Source organism: Podarcis bocagei, assembly GCF_964188305.1.
Source record: "Podarcis bocagei genome assembly, chromosome: 12".
NCBI lineage: Eukaryota > Metazoa > Chordata > Lepidosauria > Squamata > Lacertidae > Podarcis > Podarcis bocagei.
Genome location: NC_138137.1, coordinates 34,996,826 through 35,020,649, shown reverse-complemented (window position 1 = coordinate 35,020,649; position 23,824 = coordinate 34,996,826). Strand labels below are relative to the sequence as shown.

Here is a 23,824-nt window from a genome sequence, read left to right as displayed (position 1 = left end):
CAAAAAGCAAGTTTCTGGTCTCTCCTGGCTTTGGAGGTGCTGATACATCTCCTTGCCAAGGGTGCAAGGAAACCTAGGTACACCTCTGCAGGGATTAGGCCTAGGGCTGTCCATTGCAGCAGAACTGGCTAATATGTAAGTGGGACAATTGAGAAAAATAAGGAAGTGGGCTTAGAGGGGAGAGTACAGAAACAAGTTTTTTTATATCACCTTTTTATACCTCAGAAGTATACCTTGTAAAAAGATTTGACAAGTTTTTCAAAATTGGTAGCATAAGGCAATGTAAGCAGGGATGATGTAGTGATATTTTGAGCTTCAATATCGACCCACGGGCGAGGTAGAAAGGCATCAAAGTAAGATGATAAATACGGAATTCCCCACCCTCCCATTTTAGATGATAAGAATGAAGAAGCGATCTGGCACTTTCGGCTTGAAAAGCTAGTTTGTTAAAAAGCTGTTACCAGGAGGCAAGCATTTTTCATAAGATCGGAAGAGGAAGGACCTGAAAGAGAAACAGGAGTCTCATTCTAAATGAGATAAGTAGACTAGTTCTGTGTGCAGTGTTACTATAGGACAATCCGAGGATGGAGTTAGCACAACTTATAGTGTGTTAGTTTTGGAATCAACCCAGGGACTTTCAGCAATATGAGCCAATGCAGTTATACAAAGAATAATTTTCGCACCATTTGTGGCATAGTTGTACTATACATGTATAAGAATCATAGAATTGTAGAGGGTCATCTAGTTCAACCTCCTGCAATGCAGAAATCTCAAGTAAAGCATCCATAACAGATGGCCATCCAACCTCTGCATGGAATCATAGAAATATATGAAGTGGGGGATATGGAAGGAATGGAATGGCAAACTTTGGTGTCACTTTTCTGCATGGAATAGTTTAGGCATTTTGGTCAGCACGAAGTCAGACATGCCCTTAATGGCTCTGTCACTTGATTTAATATCCTATTCTAGTGGGACTGAAGTTAACAGGCAACATAGCAAGATGGACTTGCCCCACACTGGATGCTGCTGCAGTTCTATGTGCAAATGTTTTATGTGATATTTTGGCTATATATAGTTAAAAGGATCTGGGTAGAAGTATCATAATGCAAACAGATGGCTCAATGTTCATTCATTTATCAGTGTCATCATTTGATGGATGAGAATGCCATTCTCTTATTGTCCATATAATGGCAAAGATTCAGATAAGAGAATAATTGTCTCTTCTTGAACTTAATTCTGTTTTGGGGCTATTTGTTGGGAAAGGGGATATCCTTGTGCCCCTGAAACATGAAAATTTGAGACAGAAATCTGTCATCATTATGGGAAACTTTACAGGCCAAGGCCTTTCATTCTTTCTCTGGCTGTCTAACCCATTCCATTATAAAATACAGACTAGAGAACATCAGAGATAAAACATTTTATCTCCCCCTTCCCACCCATTACTCTTGGCTTCCTGAGTTAAAATAACATTTCTGTTCATCTTCTATATGGAGGGGTAGCAAAAATTCTAGGAATTATCCTTCATTTTCAGAGAATTATGTGGTCGGTCATGATTAAGGGCAGCAAGGAAGCTGATAGGGCTAACCAAAGCTACCTAGGATAGAGGTTACATTCCCAAAGAAAGGATGTTCAAAGAGCAGTGTTGACATTCAGTCCTCTAAACCTTGCTATAACCGTTTCTGAGGACAACCTGCTGTCTTCTCAGTAGTGCTCCACATTAACAAATTGCTAACTTTCTTAGGGTCTTATTGTGCATGACTCTAAAAAAGCAGGACTGGCTATGGTCAGTGCCTGAATGGGAAACTGCCTTGAGCTGAGGTGATGAAAGAAAGGTGAAATGCAACTATAACAAATAACTTAACATTTTGTGTTCCTTGCTTCTGTAATTTAAAGGCAAACTTCATTAGCTAGAATTATTTTAAAAGCTTTAAAATGTTTCATGTTTTGCGTTCATATAAATGGTACAAGTAGATAACACTGATGTTCTTGTAAAAGAGTGGAAAGGTCAGTACCAAAATGCATGAATATTGACTAAGACTTCAATCAATGCACATTTTGAGGAGAATAAGCACCCTTGAATTCAGAAAGACTTGACTTGTTAAACAAATTTACTATAAGTTTCTATAACTATTGTGTCATTCAAATGTGTACATTTCCAAGTACATAAAAGTAATAGATAGAACAGAATAACAAGAAAACAATCTTTAAAAAGCAAGAAAATGATGGTTATGAATGACAATTTTAAGGGTAAGAATGGAAGGCTTTAAAAAAAACTGTGGAATTAACATATTTAGTAGAACAAAGAATGCAAGGGACTTTCACACTGACATACTTGTGAACTTTGGACAGGTTTATACATGATGCTAAATTATAATTTAGCATTATAAGAATGAACTAATTGTATAAATACAATAATATGGATGGTTATTTCTAGTGAATAAAATCTAAAATCCAAGTGTTTACTGAGTGATCATTTTAATACTATGATGAAGCCATATCACATCAGGGCTGAGCCAAAATTTCAATCCGTGCAAGGATGATGCCAAAATGTTACTGGTTAATTTAAAATACCATAATTGGTCACTTTAATATTTTATGTTAATTTTAATTATGACTTTAAATTGCAATTTATTTCATAAATGAGAATGACAACAAATAATCCTAAAAATGTGGGATTCTGTCTTGTTATATTTCTACTTAGAGTAACTTCTTTGTAGAGTATGGTTGCATGCAATTGTTGCAAATATGTTACTTCAGCTATATCTTTTATTGTTCTTTGCATTGTATTGTCTGCTTAAGAATTTCTTAGTGACAATAGGGAAACTATTCTTGTCAGAAGAACCTCCGGAGCGTAACTAATGTGTGCAATCTCTTTAGCAGAAAAGAATGGCTTGCAACAGTCTTGCTGCCTCAGTGAAACAATACATTCTGTCTGCTGCATGATGTCATTGCCAGAAGCTAAATAGTACAGTTTTTGTTTTAATGGAAGAGCTCTTTCACATTGCTGGTTTGACATGATGGGAATGTGGTTGGAAATGCTTCCTGTTCATTCACAGGCCCCAGGCTGTCCATGCATTTCAGCTTCAGAAATGACAGCTGAAACCAATTAGGTACAACTATGGGACAGCTAAGTCACATGTAGATTTATCATTGCTGCGAAAGAGAGGAGGAGTGAAGAATATTTCATTGAAAATATAAGTGGCTAATTAATAGTGAATGATTACTGAGTAAGGAGGAGGCTGGGTATGAACTCCTTCTGTGAGATTTGTCCCTGAAGTAATGAAATCTACCTATCTATATATCCAAATATCTCTCCCTCTCCCCTGCCCCTCTTTCTAAAGATAGACATGTTTGTTTTTTATTGCAACTGTTGAACCTATATGAATGATATATGCATTAATTAATAAATAAATTAATTATAAATAAGCATTTTCAGTATAGCGATATAGTGTTATCTAAAGGGAACTTTAGAAAACGGGTTTCAAACTCTTCATCCCCATGAACTTTTAGGGGCTGGAACGTGTGGAGAATGTGTGGCTACTATGAAAAGCAGAGAATCTATGGCACCTCTATATCACCTCTACATCCATCTCCATTGACAAAACAAAACAAATCCTGCTCCACTTAATTTGCTATAGTTTACAAGGGCGAGGAAGCTCTTAAGACAATAGTTATGCTGCATTATGCTATGTATTTCCTTGTCATACTTGGACCATTATCTGGTAAAGTTTGGATTGGTGACAATAATTATTGACACCCCCCCCAAGGGTGGAGGACCTGTTTGAATTGCCCACCCTTGGAGACTGGTGGAACCCAATGGCTTCCTAAATGTCCTGGGGCATTTTCCAGTACAGAAAACTGTTGAAGCCCTAGTTTCACTATGGAATGGTGTGATGAAATGGGCTGTTGACACAATCACTCCCAAACATTCTCTCTAGCATTGTAGAGCCTAAGTGGCTCCTTGTTATTCTGGGAAGTATGGGTTATGAAGCAAGCTGATAAAGATAAGCTGTGGGTGATAGGCGAGGGTGTGAGTGAGGTATAAAAGTGTAGGGCAAGGGCAGTTGGGAAAGGGGTGGGTGAGCGGACAAACAGGGAAGGAGCCTCTAGTCAGTAATATCAGCAAACAAATGATACGAACCAGGAAAATGTATTGGGCGGCTTTGTAAAGGAAACAAAACATTCAAAATATTGATTGTGTTTTCTTTTTACCAATGAAACTGAAACCCAAACATGTTGGGCGGCATGGTGATAGATGTAGAATAATTAACTTGGTTTTTATTGAACAAGCAGATGAAGGTACTAAACTTCCTTTCAGTGTTTAGGCACTATTGCACAACTTACACAGAATTTCTATGAATGACATAGGTTTCTCTATAATGGCAGTTGTTAAATCATTTCTCTTTGGAAGCAACTTCATTTATATTTAACATTAAGTAGAGCTTCTTATGCTGGCCTTAATAGCATATATATTTTTCTAGTAGAATGTAGGTTTGCAAATTTCATTCTGCATTCCAACTACTATAGGCATATCTTTCCTTTTATGGTTTTAATGTATGAACAATTTCTACTGCAGACAGGAATGTGTGACATCTAAGACTACAGAGAAATATGTGGTTTTGACCTCCTGTGGGAACACACATTTCACTGCAGTGCATTTAGAAATGTAAATCAGGAAATATAGGTTTTTATAACTACAACATTGTTTTAATAGAGACTGCAGTGAATGAAAAAGTAGTATTACAATAATATAGTGATGAGTATGTACATAGAATAATATAATGGTAGAGTTGGAAGGGGCCACAAGGATCATCTTGTCCATCCCCCTTCATTGCAGGAATCTTTTGCCCCATGTGGGCCTTGAACCATTTGGGATGCTTCTAGTCTGCTATAACTGTAATTGACTTTCAACACTGGAGCAGACCTATCTAGCCTATCGAGTCCAGCATCCTGTTCACACAGTGGCCACCTGGATGCCTGTGGGAAACCCTCAAGCAGAACCTGGGCACAAGAGCGCTCTCCCCTCCTGTGGTTTCCAGCTAGAAAATGAGATGCATTTTAGAGTTTTATATGCAATATTATTAGCTACATAACGAGATGGAACCTGAAGGTCATGTTAGCGTAGCATGTATTCCCCTTATTTGCTGCATCTGGTGGAGATAGTGGGTTTTGAATAGAAAATTTGTTACATTTCTGTAGCAATAGTAGTAATTAATCCCTCCTCCTTCCTTTTTTTGGATTTCTCTTTTCAAGCACACAGATTTATGTCAGTACATGGACAAACATCCTGGAGGACTTCATCCAGACAATGTGAAGGTAGGATACCATTTTCCAAATAAGCATTATTATATTAGGATTGTGTGTGGTAAGAAATGATACAGTGATAATGCAGGCAGACTTGTGATGGAAGAAAGTAAACTGGCCCTTTAAAAATATTGCTTTTACTGCTTCTTGTAAGCTGGATGTTAGCAGGCACAGCTGACGTTAGTTTTTGTTATTTGGATATGAGCTGGAAACTTGATCTGGCTACCTACTGGAAAATCAGCCAAATTATTTCAGCATAAAGTAGAATCCAGTTAGTCAGTCGTCTTAGAGACCACCCAGGTAATATTTGTTCAGCGGCCTTGCTTTTTGATTATTTTCATCAGTGAAATAATCATAAACACACTGTATCATAGAATATATACTTCAAATTGTTAAATTTAGGATTGTGATTTATTTCTCTATGTTAGGGTCCATGTACGTTTCGTAAGAATGAGAAAAAGCTGTGGTCCTAACAGATTGATTGCATTATATAGATGTATTCAAATTTAAATAAAAAGAAAGTGTGTGTGTGTGTGTGTGTGTGTGTGTTGTAATGCCCCAGGATTAATTTCTGGTTCTGCAACACAATACTTGTGGGATTTCTGGAGGCAATCAAGTGAGTTCGTGCATGTGGAAACATTAACACTGGAATATAACCCTTGTGAGAACATTCAGCATTATTCTGCAGAAATTTGTGATCCTGCTCCAGCTTATATCCCTGAATGTTACATTTATTTATTTTATTTGAGAAATTTGTACTCTGCCTTTCGCTGAAGAGACCCAGGGTGATGAACAGTAACACTACAATCACAATAAAGAATAAAACTTGTAAAACAAAATCAATCAATCAGGTTCATATAATTAAGAATAAATAACACCACAAAAGCAAAAATAGGGTATCATGATGCATTACATTCCTCTCCGAAAGCTTGGACCAAAAGGTGCATCTTTGCTTGTCATGAAATGTAAACAGCGTGACACACCTCAGAGGGGAGTTTTCCCCCAAAGCTGCAGGGCCAGTACAGAAGAAAGCTCCCTTCTGGGCTCCAGATCACCAAGACGACTTCCTCTGCAAAACCTAACATGGAAGTGTTAACATGGATATCTTAAACTGGATAATCAAGTTTTAAAATGTGTACGTGCACTTGAAAGATCACTGTGAGTGTCAGATGCTTACACAAGAGTTTTCAGCTCTCTGTCATTTCTCAATACAACTAAGACATTCTACCAAAAAAAAGTGTGCATTCCCTAAGAAATAAGTGTTGATGTGGACTCACAAGATCTTGCCTATTTTACTTTATTTTATTCCTTGTTTGTCACTGTACCACCCAGGGGAGGTAACAATAAATGTTTTAAAATAAACATTGTGCATTCCTTGTTAAAGGCCTCAAGTTGTTGTTTTTCATAGACCTTCAGAAGAGGCACTAGAAATTTATACTGATACTTTTAGTGTATTCAAGCAACACATTTTCACTTCTAGTTTGGCTACTTTGAAGATTTGTCTAACCATGTCTATTTATTTTTGTGTAAAAATAAACAACATGGTTTTTTTCTTTTGGCTTTGTGTAGTAAGAACGCTGAATACACAGAAACATAAACTTCCTTTATTAGTAGCCTTAGTGTCTCGGGGAAACCTCTGTTCTAATTAGGAATCCATTTTTATTTCTCTTTTTCCATCTGAAAGTAATGGATTCCTCTAGGGTTTACTTGCAGAAAAATTATTGCAGGTGAAATTTCCTTCTGACATAACTGCCTTTCATCACATGTCTGCTGTAATAACTGAAATGATTCTGAGTTGTTTGCTCTTTGTATATCAGTCTAATATATAATAATAATAATAATAATAATAATAATAATAATAATAATAATAATAATAATAATAAGCAGCATTTAAAAATACTGTAGCTTAAAAATTGTGCTAGTTTTCTTGGTGTTCGTTTTTAATAACCACAAAACCATAACATAAATTGTTGGGTTGATGGGACAGATTGGAGTTTGGTTGATGCTTTGTTATACTATGCATTATTATACTATGATACACTGTAAAAATAAACAAAAAAAAGGATAATAAGTAAATAAATTGCTGGGTTGTACAATACACACATACTCCAATTATTACCATTTAGTTTGTGTCACCGTAGGTGTATAATAATGAAATATCTGGGCCTAGTTGAGACCTAATGGGAAAGCATGTTTCCTGCTATGTGAATAAGCGACAGCAAGCCCCTCTCCTCTTTCACACACCTGAGAAGCATCTGCTTCCATTCTTAATCAGTTCTCTTCATGGTCTGCAGTTGGGAAAAACTTCTAATACCCTTCTGTCCTAAGATTAAAAGAGGTGAGACTGTGGTTTCCTGTTACCTCTAAACTAGGCCAGTGTGTGTATATGTAGATAATATTTTCACTAGGTTTTTTGAACCATTCTTTGGGCATTTCCTTTCAAAACCAAAAGCACAATTACATCATAAGAAAAGATTAAGACATCTTTGTAAAAGTGTTCCAAATGCTAGTTCCATGTTGGAAGGTAGAACATGCATTCATGACTGGCTACAATTAAAGAGCTCAGTTTTGGAATTTATAAATTTTTTTTTGAAAGGTAAGACTTTCAACTTCTTGGTCAAGAAAAGCAGAAGCAGCATTTCAACCAGCACAGAATCCATTTGAGGGAATTTCAGCTTTCCCCTTGACTTAGGAATGGTATTGCTGTGAAACTCTTGAGGGCTGTTAGAACCCTACTTCCTAATGCATATCCATATATCTATATATCTATATCTATTGAGATAGATAAAAGGCATAGATATAAATATATTGCTTCCTAATATTGATCTATATATCTGTGCTGCAGCTAAGAATTGGCTAGATAGTTCATGTCAATATTTATTCATAAAACGTTTTCTGTTTCTAGGATAATAGGGAAATTGCAATGAAGTTGTGAAATTTTACATAAAAAGCTTTTTTATTTGGTGAATGTTATCAAAATTCTAAAGTCCCACATGTTTCTCTGTCATGAACATTATCCTTTAACTACGTTACCTAAGTAATATCTGTTCTTGAAAAATGGATAAGTTAATGACCAATTTGGAAATTAACAACCAGAGTGAAAGCCTTAGGGTATTTGCCATCTTATAAATATTTATATTTTTATAGGCATAAGTAATTATGCTTGAAATTACCCAAAAGCAATGAGGGGAAATTACCCAAAAGCAATGAGTGTTCAGAACAAGCGAGTAATTCATTAACATTTATTATACATCATTTTCATTTAAACAAAAAGAAGTATTTTAATATGCCTGTGTAAATACATGTGGAGTATAATCTTTCTGAGCAGCAGTTTTTCAATGTATCCTGCAATTCAAATTAATGCATTAATGGAGGGTTTACTAACATACCTGCTTGTTTTATTGTATCGAGAGTTACCCTCGCCCCCTTTGTTTAGAATGTGTATGTTTTCCTTCCTGAAATCTCCCTAAGGTATATTCATGCATAACACTGCCAATATGATTGACACATAGCAGCACAATATGTATTGCTCTTCATATTTTGGGAGCCATAGAAGAAAGAAGAAAGTAATTGTCCTGCATAAAAAGAAATTTGGAGAATATTTAATATGCTATATACTAAGTATGCTATATACTGTGTGTGTGTCTTACAGTGCATGTGTAGACAGTAAAATAAACAGATGTTATTCTATACTGGTGTAATACATGCAGTTTAACCTGTGTTTATTAATAGACTTTTAAAATCAGATCAGTTTGAATGCATGAAGGTGAAATTCTTACATCGGCAGCACACTTTTTCAGACCTACATCAATGAACAGGATTGAGCAGAAATCTAGGATCCATTCTGGAAATATTCATGATTCTATATGATTTCTTTATAATTTTATCCATTTACACATCTTTGAAATGTCTGCTTTTGTCTCAGAAGGTGTGATGTCTGTGGCGCATGGCTGGGTTTTTCCATTAATTACAGTGGATATACTAAACAGGATTATTTGGCATTTAATGTAGTTGATAAGTTGCAGTTTTCCATTACTCTTTAGAGGGTAAGCAGGTGCAGAAAAGGGTAGGATAATGTTATGCTAAATTAAGGCTGTCTCTTTCAGATGGCATTGAGAATCGATTTTTTAAAATAAGCTTTTCTGGTGATCAGTCATCAACTAAATCATCATGATTTTACACTGATTATTTTATCTCTTCCACTTAGACATTAATGAACTATGCATGATCATTAAATTAAAATGCTTCCCCCTAAGTTTTTAAGCATAACTACCTGAATCATCTTACAGTATATTTCCATAACTGAACCCTCATCCCTCATGATGCATATACTGTATATATGCAAGGTTTTTTAAAAAAGAAAGGCGATCAAGAATTGTCTGTGCAAGTTTTTTTCCTTTAGCATTTTCATTAAATTTTGAAAGAGCCATTGATTGTGATGATGTGTGAAGGAGCCTTTTAACCTCATTGATCAAGGAGGACAGTTTCTTCCTTCTATTAACATTATGCTAGCAGATTAGGAAGGTGTATTATTTTGCTCAGTTAATTAATCATACTTGTCAGAACATCAGCATTGTGAAGGAAGCGGGAAAGATTGATAAGCACAGTAAATAAAGGTATAAATGTGTACTTTTCGAAAGATAAAGATCTTAGTGGTGTGGTCTTACTGTAGGATGTTTCCATATGGAAAAGTCCTGAAAGGAATTGGTTGGAAGGAAGCCTTTTTTGTGAAAGCAAGTGTGATATCTGTCCCTTGTAAGAATGTAGTTATGCTATAGAGTTCAAAATCTGGAAATCATGTCTTTAGCAAATTCTGCCCCTATAATGTCCACTATCTTAGAAGGCCCAAAATGCTGTTGTTCTGAGGATTGTTACTAACATATTTCATGTCCTTTCAAAGGCTATTTGGGCTGTAAGAATATGTTTTCCTTAAGACAAACTAGAATGCACCCTGGTCAAGTAGGGATCTGCACCTAGGTCTCTTCAGGGATGTGGTGGTAAGCTAGTTTTGTCACTGGAGATCACCACCACCATCATCGTCATTTGACACTTGGGCTAAAAATCAGTTTTTAGAAGTTGTCTATCAAAATTTGTCTTTTTATTTTTCTTTCCTTTTTTGATGATAGTTGGAAATGTCATCCAGCAGTTATAATTCTAGTCTGTCTTCTGTGTTTGAAGGCATGTCATCCTCTTTTGGGGTATTACAGCAGCTCCACTGCTCTCTTGGCATCTGTAGGTCTAGATGTTGCTGCTAGAATGTGAGCCAATGAAGTCAAATGTGACTTGGGTTTTCTTGGAAATTGTCCATTTATATATGTTGAATTTGATAGCATGGTGGTCACTGTTCTGAGTCTGTTCAGCAAAACTTTCATCCTGCACTGGGTCCCGGGTACCACTAAAGATTTATCCCAGGGTCACTGCCCTCTACTTAGTTCTAAGACCATCTGTTTTAGGATATAGTTTGGGGGGGGGACGTAAGGGTTTATGTATATAGTGTTTAAGGTGACCACTTAACCCATCACCAAAAAGAGGACAAAATATTATAGATCTGAAAAACAAAACAAAACAGACATGCTTGTTTATATGTATAGATGCACATTTAAAATTACTGTGTGCCTGCTCAGTCTTCTGTCCAGGTGCTAACTGTTAAAGGGCAACTTCAAGATCCTCTGCTCTCTCTACTTATCATCCATTTTCTTTAAACTTAACTTTAAATTTATAATTTATTTTACTGAGGCCTTTACATAGAGGATCCTTTCAAAGGCAAGCATGTCCCTAATGGTGTTCCATATTAAATTTACAATTTCAGTGCTCAAACTATTTCCAGTGGCACACTTTAAAATATTAACCCACCTCCACATTTCAGTTTTCCATTTTCTGTCACCTTTCTTATGTACGCACTTACTGTGAGTATAATAAGTAAGTCTCAAAATTGTTGGAAATCTCTAAAGTCATAAACTGGAGAATTTTGTAGTTTGTAGTCTGAAAGAGTGGAAAGAATCTTAGTTCTTGCTGAGAGAGCTGATACGTCTTTATTGGAGAAATTGTTGGTTTTAATGTGTTTGCCCTTACATTTTAATCATTGCTAACACATTGATATCACACTCCATAAACTTCTAAATTGATTTGACCTTCCAATGGCACCATCGCTCCCAGGACTCATTATTGGAAAGCAGTACCTCAGTTAAAGTGCGATTGTCAAGGCAAAACAGCCAAAACATGTTTTTTCCATGGCCATCAAGTGTGGTGTTTCAGTACTTTAGATTGTTTTACAGATTAACTAAGCAGTTTGATTGCACTTCAAAATTCAACAGAGCTAACATTATGTGAATCTGTTTTTTATTTTCCCCATGATATATATCTGTTCAGCTAGACGTTTGGAGGCAATTACTGTCATTAATGTTATATAAAGTTTTTAGTTTTTTTCTGCAAGCTGTATTTTATTAATGAATGGTTTAAATATGGTATATTGTTGTTGTTCAATGTTGAATGTATATGTTGAAAAGCATGATAAGATCACTATGTGTGTGATATGTGGTAGTCTAGAAATTTTGTCAATAAATATAAAAGCAAGTAGGCTTCTATATGTGTAGCATCTGTTCCAATGTTGTCTGAGTGTTCCCCTTTTTGGAACTGCTTTGACCTTCCTTTCCCTTACCAGTGGGACATCCTGATTATTTTCAGAGTTTCCCATAAAATTGTGTTGGAGACATCCTAAGCCACTTTGTCATTGCTCTAAATACCAAACTTACTGGTGATTTGAACCTCACTTTGTCCAGGCATACCAGCGGTGCCTTACTTGAGTTCAACTCAACAGTTATCAGATTTCTCATTGATGTTCACACAGAAATAAGGCCACTTCACTAAATGAAGAACTGGAATTTGGCAACAACATAATATTCTCACAGTATTGAAGTTAACATTAAAATGGAGGGTACAAGGTGTACAGCGGTGTATTCTAACATAACATTGTACAATATTTGTTCTATATAAATAGTATTCCACCAAACAGGAAGTTTTGTTCATTTGTCTTTAATGTGTGGCTTGCCATTTTTTCAGACTGATGACTTGAAATAAAAAAATCTAGGTGTGACATAATTGAAATTTTACAACTTTGCTTCAGTACTGCAGAGCACTTCACATATGAACTCCTGCACAGGTGGAGTAGGTTTTTAGTGGATATGGTTAAGCTGCTTTGTGGGGAAAGTTCCTAAAAAAGTAATCAATCAATCAATCAATCAATCAATCAATCAATCAGGCCTATTATGTTCTCAGTCAAAAGAAACTTTGATGATTCCTAGGATCCAGAGCAACCTCCCTGTACTGGGAGGTGAGAAAGCTATTTTTATAATGTATAATCTAAAATTTAAGATTTATACTAGCCAGCTTCATTTCATCGTTTAAAAATACATTGTGCCAAAAATGCCACCTGAAGTGTAATTTTTTCCTAATTTATTTCTGTACTTGTTACCCTTGTATATCTTCAGTTTCTTTCAGAAATTAACAATATACTATCATGTGAACAGGCAGAGAGGAAAGGACATTTAATTAAATATTCAGCTTCAGTAACATGACATTTCTGTACTTTCATGTTGCCCTTTGGTTTATTCAGTAATCATATTCCATAAATTCATACAGGTGCTGTGTTGATAGCTAATTAGGAACTACTTCATGCCAGTATATTGATTCTGAGAATTTTTAATGGTCTAATATTCCTACACAAACAAGAGGACATCACTGTTTGCAAATAGCTTAACGGCTGGGTGAAGTAAAATGTTTGTGTTATGTCTATGATATATTGCAATTATCTTGTCATGTAATAATAACCTTACGACTGTTTTTACAAAAGATTTGCTACTGAAGAGTAGCCTTAATATCTGGCATGCTGAGGTGAAATCAGCAAAAAGAAACTCACAATTTTGCCAACATGCAAGCCTAATATTTGATGTAGTCCTCTGACAAGTGGCTTTCATATGAGATTTGAAATTATAAGAAAATACAAAGTGCACAGTGAGTTCCTGTATATATTAGCATACTGAGAACATATCTAATCCCACAGTTAGCCTATCTTTAGAAGTATTGTGAATAAGTTAAAATTCCCTCTTTGGTCACATTTTCAGTTTTTTAAAATAAACTCTTGTATCAAATATTTGAGAATAAAAGCCTTTGCAATTTATATATTTTTGATATCCTTTTTCACTACTTTCATATATATTTTTTGTCCCAGCACTGTGTTCTTCTCCTTTCCTCTTCTCCATATGCTGTTGTTTTCTTTAATTAGTGAAGATACACATCTGTCTTCAGGCTACCACCTAATCTCTAAGGCCATATGGGTAAACAGAATATAATTGTGGCTTGATAGGGATTGACTCTACTGTTTGTAGTTATTGTTAAGGATTGTTAAAGCAGGTGAATAGAGTTGGATGCAGTGAAGTGGATGTTTCTTACCTCTACATATTAAACATTGCTTAAAAATAAATTCTGGTATTTTAAAATCACACCTGTAGCAAAGCTGCCAAGGAAGTGTTTTACCCATATGCAGACACCCTGCTTTTTTGTGTGAAGGAAGCCAGTGCTCTGCATGCAAGTATTAATAAAGACAATGTTTTTCCCCCTCTTTTTCAGTTATTTTTATTTCAATTGCTGCGAGGACTTTCGTACATCCACCAGCGTTACATTTTGCACAGGGACCTGAAACCCCAAAATCTTCTGATCAGTGACACTGGGGAGTTGAAGCTGGCAGATTTTGGTAGGAAAGCTATTAATTAAAAGATTATCTTATAATGATGTGGGAAATGTTTCAGCTATCTTTCTCTTAGTCACAAGCTGACTCTGGACACAGTGATGATTGATAAAATAAAATTCATAAAAATACTTCATATCCTACTGAATGACAAGAGTATGGAAAGAAGTAACCTGTCTCAGTCCTAGGTAGAAAGTTTGAGTACAGTCTTTCTTATTAACATTGTTGTATTTAACTTGAAGGAAATTATTTGTTATTGCAAATAAGTAATACTTTCTCCATACAGTTATGGGCTCAGGAAGACACTGAAGCATTTTAAGCATATTTAGGATGTTTCTTGATCGCTTCTTAATTGAAAGGCTAGTCTCCAGCAACATACTTTCATGCTGTCAATCAAGTGTTGAGTCTTCCCCATATTATTTTACATTGTGTTTAATGAAAATCTGTAGTTAGACTTGGGTAGAAAAGAGAAGATAAATGTTTTTAATTGAATTTATATTATTTCCTTATGCTGTATCATGATATTTTGAAATTGAATACAAGATGAGTTGACTTTTTTGGTGAAAACTATAATAAAATTTTAAACTACCAGATAAAGCTATATAGGGTCATGATCCCACATTGCCATAATGAGAAATAGTAAAGCAAATCTGTCTCTTCAGAAGTATTAATATTACAAAGTTATATGCAAAGTTGCTCTTCCACCAAAGACATCAAATGATTTTGCTGCTCTTGGAATATATTTCTCTCATGTTTCTATTTTCTTAGAAGGTTGTTGCTCAAGGATTATTGTGAAGCTATTATCCTTATTATGCACACAAGAAATAGAAATTTAAATGTAGCTGGTTGATTTCGGCAGATAGGATGTCAGTAAATGTGATGGGATGATGAGCTGCTTGTGCGTAAAATCGTAGTCCCTCAGAGTGTGTGCAAATCCACAAACCTCTGTCTGTGACAGAGCTCCTCAGACATGTCTGCTCTAGTCACTTGCAGATTCCGACAGTGGTTGCTTTCGGAATCGTTTCCAGCATAAAAGCTCCTTAACGGAAACACGTCTTCTGGACTCACGGCGTGACAGCTTCCGGCGAGGAATGGGTCTCCCTATGGGAGCTTCAGACACCCCCCCACTGTTCTCGCTGGACGTGTCCCTGAGCCCTCCCTCTTGCTCGCTTTCCCTCAGAGTTCCACCTCTTTCCCTGCTGGTTCCTGCTTTAGCTGCTGAGTCTCTCTCAGCCTCCGTGAGACTTTCCACCAGAGACTCACCTCTCCCCCTGCTGGTCCCTGCTTCAGCTGCTGAGTCCCTCCCAGCCTCCGTGAGCCCTTTCCCCACCTGTTCCTCCGATGGCAGTTCCCTGACAGTAAAGAATCTGCTTTTCTTCTGGAGAAGGCTTATCTTTTCAGAGTAATAAATACGAAATCACTAACAACCTTTCAAACCTGAAGAGATGGCCTTCAGATCTGGTATCACAAGTTTATAAAACTCAACAGTGCAACTCACAGTTTTAATTCAGTGTCCCAGGGACACTTCATCTCCTCCGAGCTTAAAAAAAAAAAAATCATACTCAGAGCTTAGACCTTTGGAAAACCATTGTTTTTGTATTAAAAAATTACAAAATTCTCATATTTGCTGGCATATTGTGTTGTAGCTGATGGATTTGAAAATATAGATAATAATCTCCCACCAAAGAAACAGTTCAGGGCTGTGTTTACTACCATACAGCAGCACTCTAAAATAGCATTTATGAAGATGAATCTATTTATCAAAGACAATGAAAACACAGATGGGATTTTTAATAAAATTAAAAATTGAAGAAAGCATGAGAAGAATTGAAGGCCATGTATGGTGTGCTTTTTGGAAATAATTGTTGCACAAAGGAGAGCAGCCGTGTGTGTGTGTGTGTAGAATCCCATCACTGATCTACCACCAAAGTCCTGTGGGATAGGGTAGAAGATTCTGGAAGTGGCCTTTTCCTCTCTCCCTGCCCTCACTGAAGTGTTTTTATTTTCCCTGCTACTACTATGCCATCTTCAGTGATGGAGTTGTTCAGAGCCATTTGGGGAGATATGTCTGGAAAACAAAGGGACTTGGGGCCTGCAATCTGCAGCTTCCTCTGACGTGTCACCAACACGCCCCATATCTGGCCCATCACCAGCAGAGCACCTCTGGCTGACCAGTTTTTGGTAGACTTTCCAGCACTTTCTCAGCAAGGAAAGCTCCAGTGGTGAGCCTTCCTGCTCACCCACAAAGTGGGATGTTGGCAACTTCCACTGGCCATTCATCTGCCCTTCCCAGAAGATTAGGATCGCTTGCTAAGACAAGTGGTATTTTTTTCCTTTTTATTACAAGGCAAGTTGAAATTCTAAAGGTTTTTAAAATATGGCACGAGTTCTCCCTGTTACACAGTTAAATGAGAAGTAAATTGAGCTGATTTGGGTGTGAATTTGATATACTTTATCTATTTCCCAAAGCAAAGCTAATGTGCTGGCTGTAGCCAGCAAATAAAACTAATATTTTAAGTTAACTAATCACACAGTGAAACTTGAACTGCAGAGCTAACTGCCTTTGACCTTTCTTCACATTTTTTTTACTTGATTGTTTATAGATTTAAAGTCTCCAGTGCTTTTACATAAGGTTGCTATTTTGGATCGTAGAGCAGATAGAGAATTATAAACTTCTTAGAGAACTTTTGTTGGAGTGGGGGCATGATGGAATGTTGCAATAAAGGAAGTTGCTCATTTTTGTTTCAGTACAGTGTATTTAAAATTATGCTGAGTAAGAGGAGAATGTAAAATGCAACATATCCATGAACGTAGTGGTTTTTAAAAAATAGATTACAGCATTCTGGATCCTAACAAGCTACATGACTAGTAACTTTGCAGTAAATATTTATATAAAATATGGTGTTTTCTTATGAAGCAATTTTAACAAGCCACCCTAACTGCTTTTCTGGTAGAAGTATGCATCTAATTCCAGTCACATCTGGCCATAAGTTTCATGTGGTGACTTAATATTTGTTTATTCATTCATATAAAATCGTCAGTCCTACCCTTTTGGTGCCTTTGTGCCACTCAAGGTGAGCTGCAATAATATAAAATCGCAGTGCAATAAAAATATATTAAACTATAAAGAATCAAGCAATAAAAATACATAAAATATACACCAGGTAAAACACACATCAAAGTCAAGTTAAAAGCAGCAGCCACAGGTAAAAATGACCTTAACTGGTTAAAGCTGGCCACAATAAAATAATAAATTAATGCACCATTAGCAAACTATTCCTGTTCCCCAAAAAACATAAAAAAACACTCTTATTGCAATATGTCAGTGTACTTAAGAATTCCACTGGGCGAGGGTGTAGGAAGAAGGAAGTTGGACTTGGCTGTCCTGACACAAAATGATTGTTTTATTGATGTGGGTATATGAGTGTTTGTGGCTGAAGTGAGCTAAAACACGAGGGCGGCTTACATTTTCCATTGTTTATTTAGATTAATAGATTGGCTGGCTGGTATTTCTTGAGCCTGGCAATTCCCAGTTGTTCTTTCTCCTCCAGACATGTCATGTAGAGGAACAGCAACTTGTCATGCTGATAGAATTCTGATGAAAAGAAACACAGATGAGAAGGAAAAAGAGGTTGAAGCTCTGGAAGCCAGACCTGCATTTTGGATTTGTGCATTTATTGCTGAGCACAGATGCCTGCTGTGTAGGCGCTACTTGTAACTGGTACTTTATTTTATTTTCTAAAAGATGGTTGTACTAGTTATTTTAGGCCTTGGCTGCAAGCTCAGTAGCAGTTTGTGGCTGCAAATAATATACAGGCACTTGAAAAACAGGCTCTACAAAGCAGAAGTACATCAGTGAGAAACTGGGATTGTACCAAAAGAATATTGTTGGCCTCCTTGTAATAGCTAGAAAGGGTAGAGCTTTAACATTGCCACAGATAATTTAAGCTCTGTATTTAAGAGACTTTTCTACAGTCTTCATGCTCTGCTAGTTTTCCTTTAGCCTTTTAAACTGAGATTATTTAGCAGCATCACCTTTAACCCTCAGTCAGACTTCCAGGTATGAATACAACTTGAGAAGATTTCGTAAAGTTCTTCAAACATTTTTTTTAAAAAGATATTTATTAAGATTTTCAAAATATTACAAAATGAAAAAAGAAAAAACAAAAATACAAAATAAAAGTAGTTAAAAACAACTCAATCTTTCCGTTACTTATCTTTCATTTGCTTGTTTCCCGGACCTCCTCACGCCTCCCTTTTTTGTATTCCAATTCAGTTTGTTAGTTCAGCAAATCCTTCCCCTCTTTGTTTATCCTAGTCTTTAATCTTAAAATATTGTGACATTAAATTTTTACCTGTTAATAATCCATTTTTCATATTCCCTTATAATATTACAGCTAAAAACCATTTAATTTCTATCCAACATCATTCATTAATTTTGCAATATTTCTCGTGTCTTCCAGTACTTTGCAATAAGTATTCTTGCTGCTGTTGTGGCATACATAAAGAAGGTTCTATCCTTCTTTGGCACCAATTGGCCGGCTATGCCCAGGAGAAAGGCCTCTGGTTTCTTCAGGAAGGTATATTTAAATACCTTTTTCATTTCATTATATATCATCTCCCAGAAAGCCTTAATCCTTGGGCACGTCCACCAAAGGTGAAAGAATGTACCTTCAGTTTCCTTACATTTCCAACTTTTATTATCGGGCAAGTGATAGATTTTTGCAAGCTTGACTGGTGTCATGTACCACCTGTATATCATTTTCATAATATTCTCTCTTAAAGCATTACATGCCGTAAACTTCATACCTGTGGTCCATAACTGTTCCCAGTCAGCCATCATAATATTATGTCCAACATCTTGTGCCCATTTAATCATAGCAGATTTCACAGTTTCATCCTGAGTATTCCATTTCAACAGCAAGTTATACATCCTTGACAAAATCTTAGTTTTGGGATCTAACAGTTCTGTTTCCAATTTTGATTTTTCCACCTGGAATCCAATTTTTTTGTCCAAATTGTATGCCTCCATTATTTGATAATAATGAAGCCACTCTCGCACTTTGTTTTTTAATTTTTCGAAACTCTGCAATTTCAATTTCAATTTGTCTCCCTCTTGTTCCAAAATTTCCCAATATTTCGGCCATTTGGCCTCCATTTGGCCTCCTTTTTCTGAGCCTTCGCTTCCATCGGTGACAGCCACCTTGGGGTTTTATTTTCAAATAAATCCTTATATCTTATCCAGACATTAAACAATGCTTTCCTGACAATATGGTTTTTAAATGCTTTATGTGCTTTGACCTTATCATACCATAAATATGCATGCCATCCGAATACATTATTAAAGCCTTCTAAATCCAGACAGACACACACAAAACACAAGTTCTTCAAACATTTCTACTGAGATGAGGAACTTGGACAGGAAGCTGTGTTAACAAAATGCCTATCTTGTATTAAGGATTGATTGATTGATTGATTGATTGATTGATTGATTGATTGATTGATTGCTGAAGGTGTTAAACATGGTGGTTCTCCCCATTTCATCCTCACAACAACCCTGTGAGCTAGGTTGGGCTAAGAGATGGTGACTGGCACAAGGTCACCCAGTGAGTTTCATGGCTGAGTGGGGATTTGAACCCTGGTCTCCCAGGTCATAGTCCAGCACTCTAACTGTTACATAATTCTTATATTGTATATCGCATGAGCACCTTTTCTACTTCTGTTCTTCAGATAGTAGTAAACAAGGATCAAAACGTACACTGTGCCTTAAAAATGCAAACTAGTTCTGCTTTTAACTCCACTCAGAAAAGACCTTTTAAAGTCTAATATCACATTCACAGCTTTCCCCTGTAATTTTTCCTTTTTAATGAGAAATATTTTTCCTAAATGTTACCATGTTGATTCTTGTTACCCGATGTATTGCTCGTTTTCCATATTAAGACTAAAATGGCCTTTAGTATTTCATTGCATTAGTAAAGACCCTCTGGGGAACTAATGAACTATTACTTGATTTATTTTAGTCCAGTTGTTCTCAAACTTTCACTCTAGTTGGTTATGGTCCTATGTATTTAAATAATTAGCTTCTGGGCCATATGCATTCTCCTTATTTTTTTGCCTATAATTCCTTTTGTTGCATACCCAGTCATGCTGTTACTCAACTATTTGCAATTCAGAGTTGTCTTTAAATTATTTGCTATTACTCTGAAATACTAATCAGAATGTATTTACTGTTTCACTGCATCACACTCACATATTTGTTGCGTAATTAGCAGAAGTTATCTTCATAGAGAATATTTACATGGTAACAAAGTTAGGTTCATTAAATGAAAAACTAGAAACAGGAAAGCAAAGAGAAAATCAGCCAGCTGTTAAATTGTATACGTATACAATTTCATGATGATTCCAGTTTTACAATAACATTGATAGGATATTAGTATTGCTGAGGAAGAGCGGCTTTTTAGTATTAAACTCTGTACTATAATGTGTGGTTTATATTTTAAGGACAGAATTGTTATTTAGTGGAGTTTTCAAACATTGCCTCCAGAGCAAAAGGTTCACAGAACATATTTAAAGTATAAGAGGTGTTTTATTTTTGTTTTTTAAAAAGTATGGTGCTATTGTGAAGAAAATGCATGCATTTTCTTAATAAAAAATCAAAATCACTGATTTTTAGCTTCTGATTAGTAATGGGGAAATAAGCTGAAACACCTTGGGCTGCCCCTGCAAGCAGGAAATCACTAACCATCGTCTCCATTTGGTCAGAGCAGGAAAAGTAGCAGACTTAGAACAAGCTGAGATCCAAAATCATGGTTTGAAGATTCTAGTATCTTCCAAAGCTGGTAACCATAGTTCTAGTTTCCTCTAAACTGGCAAACCACAGTCCATTGGAGGCTTCCTGGTTTGATTTCTCTTGCTGCAAAGGCGTGTCATGCATGGATTAAGTCCCGTTAATATCTTAGTTTATAGAGCTGAGATAAGATTGTCAGAACATTGCCACTGTAAACTTTGGCATGTGGAACATGGGTTTTTGGTCTGAGTTTCTTCTGGCCTTGTGGTCAGTCTAATGAAGGCCACTTTATCCGGCAAGTCTGCATGCTACTCCACTTAAATTATGAATTAGTGAATTTTTGGAATTTTGAAAGATTATTCTTCTGACCTGTATCAATATAGCCCCCCTAATCAGCTGTCAATACAGTTATCATATTCAAGCTATGCATGCTTGTATAATATAATAATTTCTTTTCTTACATCAGTGTAACACACTTTTACAGAGAGTATGTTACAGCCTCTTCTGAGTATTTAGGAATATAAGTCATTTGAGAAATACAGATGTGCAGTCTTTTCTAATCCTGTGTCTTCATACGGAATGAGCCATTTGAAACATTTAAGTAATCAGAATTTTAAAACTACAGTTGTGTACATCATGAGGGTGGAAGGGGATACCACTTGACTTTTGAATAACTAGGAATCTGGATATTAGAGATGAAAGATTCTGCTGAATGTTGTGCCCTTTCTTGTAACATGCATCGATTGCAACATGAATATTTGAAAATTAGTACACAAAGGTGGATGGCAAGCATTCGTAATTGATTAATTCTGAATAATGAGTATCCCTTGCATTCTGTGCTTACATTCATTAGCACAGATTAAAATCACTACTCAACATATAAAGTTATGTTGAAGGTGTGGAGAATAGCACACATGCTTTTAACTGCATTATTTATGTTCACAAAGGACTGTTTAAAGTGATTAAGAATTTAATTGGCATTAAATTATCTTGGGTATGCATTGTATGTAGAATTTATTGCATGGCAGAAGTACACAAAGCAAAACATAAACAGCACAGCTGCTTCACCTATAACTTTATCAGTTTTGTGTTGTGTTAATGATAGCCATGGCGATGAGGTGATGTGCCTTGACTTCTGACAACTGCCTCATCTTCTTACTGTCTTCTTACTGTAGAGAATTGACATGGGCAGGGTGCTGTTTTGGTGACCTTTTTTTAATCTGGCAAAAAGAGCAAGATCTGAAATTCACCTTACTGGATTGTCATGAAACTATCCCTATAGATCTTCAGGCCAAAACAGAATAAGTAGTAATATGCAAATATTATATGCTCACCTGGCTATCTTTCCCATTACCTTTTTACTTTATGTTCGCTTCATAAAAGTTATAATAATCGCTAATACAAGCAGCACTGACTTTTGGAAGAGCATGTGGCTTCCTGTAGTGTAACCATGGAAACAGACAAGGAATCCTTAAACAAAGTGATCACACATGCTGTGCTAATTAATCCTGTCCTACAGCTTTTCCTCAGCTGGAGGAAGCAGTTAGATAAATTTTGCATGAGTTTGCATGTTTGGATCTACAAACAATATGAAATATGTTGCCATGTCTAGGTTATCATTCAAAAGATGGGGAAAGCCAACAATGCTGTAACTTGTCATTCATTTGTAACTTGTGCTGTGCCCCAGAAGATGTGGGTTTTTTAAAGATTTCTGAGAGTAATAGTATATCTAAAAGATTGAACTACTAGTGTTTGATGTTCTGCATAACTGCTGAAGGATGTACAATTATTTTAAACATGTAGGCCCAACCTTATTATTATTTGTTACTAAACATGTTGCAATGAAATAGAAGAAAAGCTTACAGTATTAAAATATAGAATCAATAAAGTAAACTTAATTGATTGCATGAAACTGATAAAACCAAGAAAAAGAAACAAAGCATAATCAGTTCTTTAGAATTCAGAACATCTCAAAGTCACATTGTATCTTTTGAAGAAGGAGCATTTTTTTAACATTTGGGGAATCACATTTGCTGCAAAAGTATTTTGTCTTTGTCCTGTTTGTTTTGACCTTAGGAAGGGTGTCAGCTTAGACATTAAGGTGTATCCCCGCATTCTATCTATCCATTGATTAACGCTAGCTGTTTCCTGAGACCTTTAGTTATTTGCATGCAATATTCTGGTGGCAGCTGCTAGATAGGAAAATAATTCTATGCAGTTTTTTATTAATTCATCCATATAATTTAATAGGCTCAGCCTTTATAACTGCCGAGCAGTTATGCCTTTCTAGAATATTTCACGCTCAGTTCATCCTACCTGGTCATCTGCATGCTCTGGTATTTTTCTTTTCTTTTTTTTGCTATTTTCAAAACATGTTACCAAACATAGAATAAATATAAACTACAGGAGTAAAAACCCATCTTCAAATTTACAGCAGATAAACTAGCTTTTGGTTTTTTCTAAACGGAATTCATATTCATCAACTGGTTCCATAATCCTGTGCCTCCTCTCCATGTCATGTGAACAGGCCATTCTCTCTCCATCCCTTAAACTGTGGTGGCTTTTAATTTTTGTCACAATTTTTAACCATATTCTATCAAATTCTAAATCTGTACCAATGCCTTCTTGTAATATAAAAGAGCAGTCACAGAATCCAATCAAATATTGATTCCTGTAATAATTTGTATAATCTTGATCACTCTTTGCCAACTATTAAAGATCCTTTAACTTAAGATGCCAGGGATTGAACCTGGAACCCTTTGCATGCAGCTATTTTAATTATCACAATGCTTTTGAAATTATAGTGGCTGTGCTGCTGTTAAAATACATTTGAACCTAGTAAATACCTTTTGAAGAGAATCACAATGACCTGGGTTGCACATCATGCTAAACCAAACCACACTCCTGTGCCACACTGAGCTAAGCCATAATTTTACATAACATGCTGTCCAGACCCAGGCTTGTGGTTTAGCTCTCTCCCGACTAACCAC

General features: G+C 36.0%; 1 protein-coding gene across 6 annotated transcripts in view; it reads left to right on the top strand.

Annotated features, from left to right (window-relative positions):
• The window catches only part of CDK14 (cyclin dependent kinase 14), a 223,208-nt gene that overhangs the window by 98,858 nt on the left and 100,526 nt on the right, over positions 1-23,824 (top strand). For all 6 annotated transcript variants that reach the window (XM_081163263.1, XM_081163266.1, XM_081163265.1 and 3 more), the window contains 2 exons: positions 5,254-5,316; positions 13,930-14,053. In XM_081163263.1, the coding sequence (XP_081019389.1) occupies positions 5,254-5,316; positions 13,930-14,053 (187 nt within the window). The remainder of the gene's footprint in view (positions 1-5,253; positions 5,317-13,929; positions 14,054-23,824) is intronic.